We start from the raw sequence: 9,405 nt of genomic DNA on the forward strand, positions 1-9,405 counted from the left end.
GGGTTGTCTTTTTTTTTTTTTTAAGTCCACATGTAAGTGACATCATATGGAATTGGTCTTCTCTGACTTATTTCACATAGCAAAATGCCCTTAAAGTTCATCCATGTCATTACAAAAGGCAAGATTTTATTTTTTTGTGGCTAAATATTTATATTTATCCTGTCATCCATCAATATGCATTTAGGTTTTCCCTGTCTTGGCCATTATCAATAATGCTGCCGTGAACATGGTGTGGCAGACATCTTTTCAAATTAGTGTTTTGTTCCTTTGGATAAATACCCAGAAATAAAATTGCTGGATCATATGGTAGTTCTACTGTACTTTAATTTTTGAGGATTGTTGGTACTCTTTTTCCATAGTGGCTGCACCAATTTACATTCTCACCAATAGTGTGTAAGGGTTCCCCTTTTTTCCACATTCTCACCGAAATGTATTTATTGTCCTCTTGATAATTACCATTCTAACTAGTGTGAGGTGATAGCTCATTCTGGTTTTGATTTGCATTTTTTCCTGAAGATTAGTTATGTTCAGCTTCTTTTCATGTGTCTGTTGGCCATCTGTATGCCTTTTTTGGGAAATTGTCTATTCAGATCTTCTGCCCATTTTTAAGTTGGATTGTTTAGAATATTTGTGCTATTGAGTTATATATTCACTTTACATCTTTTGGATATTAAAGCCTTATTATATATAAGACTTTCAAATATTTTTCCATTTAGTAGTAGGTTGGCTTTTCTTTTGTTGATACTTTTTGCTGTGCAGAAAATTTTTAGTTTGATGTAGCCACACTTCTTTATTTTTGCTATTGTTGCCCTTTGCTTTAAAAATCAGATCCTAAATATCATCAAGACCAATGTCTAGGAGTTACTACCTATATTTTCTCCTAGTTTTATGGTTTTAGGAATTATATTCCAACCTTTTAGTCATTTTGAGTTCATTTTAGTGGTCTCTTTTCATTCTTTTGCAGGTCCAGCTTTCCCAACACTATTTATTGAAGAGACATTTTTTTCTCATTACACATTTTTGGTTCCTTTGTTTTAAATTAATTGACCATATATGTGTGGTTTTATTTCTGTTGCATTGATCTGTGTGTCTTTTTTTGCCAACACCATACTGTTTTAATTACAATAGCTTTGTAATATAGTTTAAAATCAGAGCGTATGTAATTGCAGATTTGGTGGCTATTCAGAGCCTTTTATGATTACTTAAAATTTTAGGGTTTGTTTTTTCTATTTGTGTGAAAAATGCTACTAGAATTTTGACACGAGTTGCATTGAATCTATAGCTTGCTTTGGGTTATATGGATATTTTAACAACTATTTTGTCTAATTCATGCACATAGAATATCTTTCCATTTATTTGCTTATCTCATTTTTTATATTTATTGCATATTGATAATATGTTGGACTAAATATACTTTATTATTACAGTTATTTTCATCAATTTCTTTTTTACATGGCTAACATCTGGCTCACATATTTCTGTTACCTAGTCATGTTTGAGAATTTAATTTTCAATACTGGAGACTGAGTAGAAGAGAGAGTGGGTCAGCTCATTTTTAGAGAACACTTAATATTCTTAGTAATGCAAATCTGATTATGTAATCGTCTGTAGAAGCCACAAGGAAAGTTTTAGGAACAAGCAATTATTTTGCCCACAAAACATATTTTCTGTATTTTTAATAGAATTTATTACAGTATTTTATTAATCATTCTGTATTGGCAATGACTGTATTATATTCCAAGTGACATTTAAATGACCTAAAACTACTGCAGCACAATTTTAGACCATAAAGAAACATGTTAGCAGTGACCTATCTTTGCATAACTTTATAAATTTGTGGCTAGGTAAGACAAAGTACTGAACTTGGATTACAAAATAGGATAGAAATGGTGGTGTAAAGCATACCACTATTGGGCCAGGCAGAAAGCCTTTTTAACACATAGGTCTAAAGTCAATTATCTTTGCTATATATCCTGAAGTAGTTCATATTCTTTTTCTTCCTTGCCAAGAGTTCCTGTTGGAACAAGAAGGGAGAATTTGGCAGGAAATGATAGAGAGCAAAGGTGGAAAGAGGAAACCATTCATTTAGTGATTTAAGCTGCCATCCAAATGCACACTCCTCTGAAATAAAGGATGAAGAGAAATTAAAGTAGGACAAAATAGGGACATACTAATATGTGGACCAGAACTAGAGAGAAGGATAACCAAAGACCAGATTATGCTTGAGGTGGCAGACAGGTCCTGACGCCTCCTGACATAAATGCTATGCTCTCTCCCAACCAAAAAATTACAGCGTATGATTTTCCACTGCTGCTGAAACGTTTTAAGATTTTTCAATGTATAATAGGTATTTTAATAGGAAGGTGTCAGAGCATTTCAAATGTGACTAACTGCCAAATTGCTATGGTTCTCATTGCTTGAAATCAACAGCTGGAACAAATTTTATTCTTATTCCTAGTTCCTATGACTCACTGTCTAAATTGTCAAGGTAACTCATTTCTGTTGTAAGTTTGAGCTAGTCATGTTTTCTCTATTCCTTTGGGACCACAAGTTATGGATTCTACAACAGTTTTAGAAAATTAATTTATTAAAGGAAGGTAATTTAACCTGAATATATGTCTCTTCATTTAAGAAAATTTAAATAAATAATCAAAACAGTTAATGGAAGAAAATGAACAGCAGGGATATTTGATTACAGAAAAATATGATAAAAGGAAAGGAAGTCAGAATAAACATTCCAAGAAAACTTAAATTCTGAAACTGAATGCTTGTTCAATTCTGTTAGGCATCTCCCACAAGGTACACCATGAAATGGCCTTTATGATGGAGGCATGAGGCATTATAGAAGAGATAAAAGAAAGCCCATAAAATAGATTTTTAAAGTCTTGAATCAGAGTACTAGTAGCAATTAAAATTTAACAAACTTGAAAAGCTCTTTCATAATTCAAAGGGGGAAAAAACTAAATGTTTAAAATGGTTGGAGAGAATGTAAGGCACTGGGGGTGAAGGGGGTGGAATGAGATTTTGCTTGTGGTGATGGGTGCATGACGCAGTGTGCAGATGATGCTTTCAACTGTACATGGGTTTCATTTGCAAAACAGTGTCACCCCAATACATTCAATAAAAAATTTTTATGGTAAAAAAAATACTAATTTGAGTCTAATTCTCACTATGTAAATTAATAAATATGAACTGGGATTATGACCCTCACTAGAAGTTTAAATGTACTCAAGGAACTACCCTCCCTCCTCAACGGTGTCATCCATTTAGGAATTCAATAATATGGAAATTGTGGTGTGGGTTGACCATTTATGACGATCAAAAATGATTAATCACTGATTGAAATCTAAAGCATTGACAATTATCAACAAAGTCAGGATAAAACAAAATTTACTTAAAAATGTACATTTTTACCTCCAACTTTTACTTGTGTATTTTTAGAAGGGCAGGAAGAACAAAGGCAAATATAAAGATGAACAATTCTTCATCTGTGGGATATTTAAAATGTAATTTTATTCCTAACCTTAATAACAGAGATGCCATTAAGAAATTCAACAATTTGAAAATAACTGAAATGACTCTTAGTAGAAACAAAATCAGTCTTAAGCTCCTAAAGCGAGTTGTAGAGGAGAAACTGGAAGCAGTAAGCCCTGCACAGTGTAAGCCTTAGAGAAGAACAAAGAACAGACATCAAACATACGCAGGCAAGGAAGAATAGAAAGCTTACTAATTTTTTATTTATGACACTTTTTTAAATATTTTAAATCCTTTTCTCAAAGACAAAACTCTCAGATTGACTCAAAGTAACACCCATTTATACATTGTATAAAAGAGACCCAGGAGTGAATCTGGAAATATGGAAGAGGGCAGTTTGAGCACAGGCCCTCTGCTGCCCCTGGACCCTACCCTACTTTTGCTCTCCTCCTCCTCAGGCCCCGTCTCTGTAATAATTAATATAGCATTGTGGGCACACATGGGCGACTCCAAGAGGGCTTCTCATATTTTAATTTCTATCAGAATCATTGGAGTGATAACCAGGGAGTGACCACATGTTGATGGACGGGGCAGATTTTATGGGAAAAGATGTAGTCCTGCTTTGTGGGGGATGTTGGTTCCCCTAACAGGTCCTAGCTCAACCACCTGTGAATGCCTTACGGAAACGGTGTGTGCCTCACACATTTCATTCCAAAAATGCCCTACCGATCCTGAGCATCTGGTGAATTTAAGGGCGTCGTGTTGGTTAGTTGCCTGGCTTGAAGTCTCCATGGTGGGGAGAGAGGTAGAACTTGAGTAGATAGGGACCGAGAGCAGAGAGCTTTCTCCCTGCCACTCACCAGTATAAGAAGTTTCCAGTATCTGCTACACAATACACGGTTGCAGCAGCAACTGTTGAGTATTCCACAACCATCTGGTTTTCTACAGCTGAGGGATTCTAATATCTTCCAATGAATAGCTACTAAAGGAACAAAAAAAAAAATCCAAAATGACATTGCACACTCCTACTTAGATCAGTAGACCAAATAATCCTATGAGGATGAAATCAGAATATGAAAACTACATTTTGTAACTTTAAAAAAAAGTGGCATCATATAATTTTAAATTCAATTGATGGGCTCTCTGCTTCAAAATAAGAAAAAGTAGCCTACCCCAGGACAAGGCTACTGCCAACCACTAGAAAATAAATGGCCAAACTGCAATATCATATTTTTGAAACATGTAGGTGCAACAGAACTAGATGGACTAAAACTGCAGAGATGAGAGAACCGTTTGGATGTGAGCTGATGGCCACCAGTCATTTTCTATGATTTTCCTGGAGAAGATGCCAGTTCTGTGATGGCTTGACTCAGGCACAGACCGCTGTTTGGGTGGGGCTGGGAGAGGAAATGAGCTCTACTTCAGGGACCACAGGGAACCGGAATGTCAAATTCAAGACCTGAAGGCCAGCTTTTCCAAAACACTGCTGAATTCTGAGGCTGTTTGGGAGCCAAAGCTTCTGAGAAGAAAATAGTTTCCCACAATCCCAGTAGAAATCATGGCCTAGAAATGAAGCAAGAGATGACAGTCTCAGAGAAAGCTGAAGTTCACCCAAGAGCATTTAGTGTGAAGCCAGAGAACGAGAATAGTAAAGGTTGAAACCAACAAACAAGAACATTGTAACTGGGAAGAAACAAGAAAAAAAAATCAGAATAAAAATAAATTTTACTCAATATCTGCAGAGCTCTAAAAATATGGCACCTATAAAACACAAAGATAATTTTAAATAAAACAAGAAAAAGCTTAAATTAAAACTGAAGGACTAAAATTTTTTACTATGAATAATGTTATTTTATTAAATTTTGAGTGGCATATCAGGTATTTAAGCACAAAATATAAAGGCAAGGAATTTAGGAATGTTGATAAATAGAAATTCCAAGATGACAAGGCTATGCCTAAGTAGGAATTCACTCCCAATTAGTTTATCACATACCATTGTTCATTTGGAATTAATTTACCAAGTAATAAAAGTAGTATGAAGGAAATGATGGGCACAGAGACAAATACAGAAGTAAATAGAAATAGGCAATGATTTAGAAATGGGTCTGTTAATAGATAAAAACGTAAAAAATAACCATTCTCAAGCTTTCCACCCCATCTGGTGTGATGTGCCCAAAGTTCATCCACAGTGAGGAGAGCTGTGCACCAACCAAGGCAAGAATGCTTTGGAGATTATTTTGTTTCCCATCTCAATCCCATTTCTGTTCCTAGAAATAAGCTAGGGCCAGGCCAGGACACTGAAGGAAGGCCTTTGCATTTTGGAGTGAAATGTGCACAGTGCATATGTTAGCTCTGCACTCATCTTCAAAGTCTGTGTAACAGTTCCTCTTGATATGTGGAGACAAGACCAATATTTTCAACAGCCTGATTTAAAATCCACTGTCTAACACAGCTCCTTTCCTGAATATATTTTTTAACCTCGGTAAAAGTCATGTCATAAGATAGGTATTAAAAACATGAGAATAACCAAAGGCAAATTATTTCCTGTATATATTGCTTCACATTTTACATAAAATATTCTATTTCCCTATTGCAATATATTTTTTAATTCAATATAAACTATAAGTTTCCTGATGATCAGGGATGTTGAGCATCTTTTCATATGTCTATTGGCCATTTGTGCATCTATTTTTGGAGAATGTCTGTTCAGGTCCTCTGCCCAATTTTTAACTAGATTGTTTGTCTTTTTGGTATTAAGTTGTAGATTTCCTTATATACTTTGAATAATAACACCTTTTAAGATGTATTACTGGCAAATATGTTCTTCCAGTCAGTACTTTGTCTTTTCCTTTTGTTGGTTTCCTTCACTGTGTGAAAACTTTTAGTGATGTTGTCCTCCCTTTTTTTTTCTTTTGTTTCCCTTGCCTATGGAGACATATCTAAAAAACACTGCTATAAGTGATATCAAAGAGTTTACTGCCTATGTTTTCTTCTAGGAGTTTTATGGTTTTGGACTTTTCATTTTAGTCTAATCAATTTTGAGTTTACTTTTGTATATGATGTAAGAAACTTTTCATTTTTTTCTATGTATCTGCCCAGTTTTCTCAACACCATTTATTAAAGAGACTGTCTTTATCCCATTGTATATTCTTGCCTCTTTTGTCATAGTTTAATTGACCATATAAATGAGGGTTTATTAGTGGACTCTATTCTGTTCCCTTGATTTATGTCTGTTTTTATGCTAGTACCATGCTGTTTTGATTACTATAGCCTCGCAGTATAGTTTTCTATCAGGTAGTGTGATAACTCCAACTTTGTTCCTCTTTTCTCAAAGTTGATTTGACCATTCAGGGTCTTTTGTGGGTCCCCTTTATGTCTAGAGATGCACAAGTCAGGTATTGAAGGCTAGAGATAGCGAGAGACTTGTTTTTCACCAACGTGTGGCATAGCCACCGAAAAGCAAAGAAGCATGATCAGGTAGAGGAATGTGCATTTAGCTTCTCAAAGCTGATCTCGGTTCTCATTTGTGGCTGAGAGGAGGGCCCCTCCCAGGATCCCCACTGAAGGTTCTAGCTGGGTGTATCCCTCAGTCAGTTGCTTTGTAGGGGATGGGATGGGAGACAACTGAGGCTCCATTGGAAACAGTCTAGATGGAGCCAGTTCAGCAAAAGAAATATTAAGCAATAATAAGCGAGTTCACATTCCATCATCGGAACATAGATGAGGCATTACCATACAGACTAGCAAACGCATTCAGCAGTGCACACTCAGAGACCAGTGAAAGGCCAGCAGCTGATCTATTTGCCCCGAGTCTTCTGATTCCTACTCTTCAGACCTTCCTCCAAGTCAGAGAAAGAAACAGGGGCAATAGGAAGGCTCAGTGAATGATGAGCCTTTTAGAAAGAGACAAGTTTATTTCTCATATAAAGTAAGCTTTATTCATTAATCAATTAGTAGGTTTTCATTTCTCCCACTAATTAATGGGGAGGGGGATGTTGAGGAAAACCAGGTATATTTTTAACTGAATTAAATTTTACAAGTTGCCTCCATTTGCAGATAGCTAGATGTAAGTTTATATAGTGCCTTTCTAATGTAAATTTCTTTATCTTAAAATCTAAACTTAAATAAGAAGCAGTATTCCACACTATATCCAAAGATCTTCAAGAACTATTCCTCTAAGTACAATTTTATAGTTGGCTTTGCTCATTTAACTCAGAGGGAAATCACAGCTTTATTTCAGCCTGAGTTATACCAAGATACTACTGTCCAATGCTGTGGGCTTTTCTGTGGTTTTGCTGCAAATGTCTACCCAGAAAAAAGTCAAAAGCCCTCTTCGTTGCCCAGACTGCTTGTGGCTTTATCTAAGCTTCAATCACAGGCAATCTCTTACTTTCCTAGAATATTTGTATAAATTTGAGTGCAAGTCTTGCCTTGTCCTTTCAGTTTCCTTATAATACAAATCATATTGTTTGACACCGCTGCCCACGTTTGCTTTGTATCAAGAATTATACCACATTCATTGTTACCTCTCTAGGGTGAAAACATTTCTCAATGTCACCTCAATCACTTAGATAACACACACATTTACACAAATCTATCAGTTACTCAAACCATTACTTTTACTTCATACAGTGATTCTTTTATTAACTATCCAGTAAACTGTATGGCTTACAAGTTAATTTTTCTTGCAGATATTATAATTCTGTTTTCTGTGAAATGTATTCTGGAAGCTCCTACTGCCTTTCAGAAAGTCTATAACTTTTAGAACTGGAGTTGTTTTTGAATATTCAAATTGTCTTTACTATGATATTCGACATCTATTACAAAAAAATAGTAAGAGCTAGATGTCTGTTGATTCAGGTATTGATTGTAAACTTCTTTCATTAATATTTCTAGTTAATGAAAATAGTGTTATTGCTATTTAAGAGAAGGATTTAAAAAAAAGATAGCAAGAGTTTCTTTTCTAAGATCCCAAACTTGAATTGAACATCTTTTGTGAAATAATTACCTGTTCTGTAAGTGCCTGAGTTCAGTTTCCAAGTTTTCCTTGACTTCTTTCTGTTCATCCAGAGATTTCTGGAGCTTACGGATCTGATTCAGGACGTCATCAAGCTGAAAGCAAAGTAGGAAATGCTTGACTTAAAATGATAGAACTTGTTTTTAAAAGGACTTCTCAATTTTTTGCATGGTACAGTCTCATGCATAAGTTTCTTTTGTATGTATGCATGAACAGATGAAAATATGCATTTATTTTTCAATAATATAATTAATGCATAGATTCCATAATAAAATAAACATCTACACAGACTCTAGAATATTTGACATCTTTTCTATCCAGCACTGCCTCCCCCGCACCCCATTGCTCCTCTACCTGAGGCACTGTCTCAAAACTTGTGCTTATTATTCTCATGATTTTGAGAACATATTGTATTAATATACATAGGTTTTTATGTGTGTATTGATATATATTTAAGCAGAGCATATGTGTGTTTATCCATCTGTATATACTAGGTATACCAGTTAATCAGATTTTTTTCAATAATTGGAGTTACACATATGTTGATATATATGTGATTTGATATGTATCCTATTTTGTTATATTAACAACAAGCTTCAAAACTTCATATGTCAAATTTTCTGAAGGTGTTAACATCATAGATATTTTTATGCTTGCACATGTCGAATTCTGTGCCAAAAAAAAAGAGCATTTGTGGTAAGTTTTAATTCATTACCTTATTTTGAAGAAAAAGTTATTGTATACTTCGGTTAGCTAATGGTGAACATGCTCCATCTCAAGATACTTGTGAACGCTGGTTTAAACGCTTTAAAAGTGATGATTTCGATGTGAAAGACAAAGAACGTCCAAAAAAGTTTGAAGACCAACAATTACAAGCATTATTGGATTAAGATGCTTGTCAAACTCAAAAACTA

At 34.9% G+C, this 9,405-nt stretch overlaps 1 protein-coding gene across 1 annotated transcript in view; it reads right to left on the reverse strand.

Annotated features, from left to right (window-relative positions):
- Nucleotides 1–8,478: 8,478 nt before the first annotated feature.
- CCDC102B (coiled-coil domain containing 102B) overlaps nt 8,479–9,405 on the reverse strand; it is a 91,214-nt gene continuing 90,287 nt past the window's right edge. Inside the window, exon 6 of the mRNA XM_015562769.1 lies at nt 8,479–8,586. Coding sequence (XP_015418255.1) covers nt 8,479–8,586 — 108 coding nt within the window. The remainder of the gene's footprint in view (nt 8,587–9,405) is intronic.

The sequence above is a fragment of the Myotis davidii genome, unplaced genomic scaffold (assembly GCF_000327345.1).
Source record: "Myotis davidii unplaced genomic scaffold, ASM32734v1 scaffold96, whole genome shotgun sequence".
Classification (NCBI taxonomy): domain Eukaryota; kingdom Metazoa; phylum Chordata; class Mammalia; order Chiroptera; family Vespertilionidae; genus Myotis; species Myotis davidii.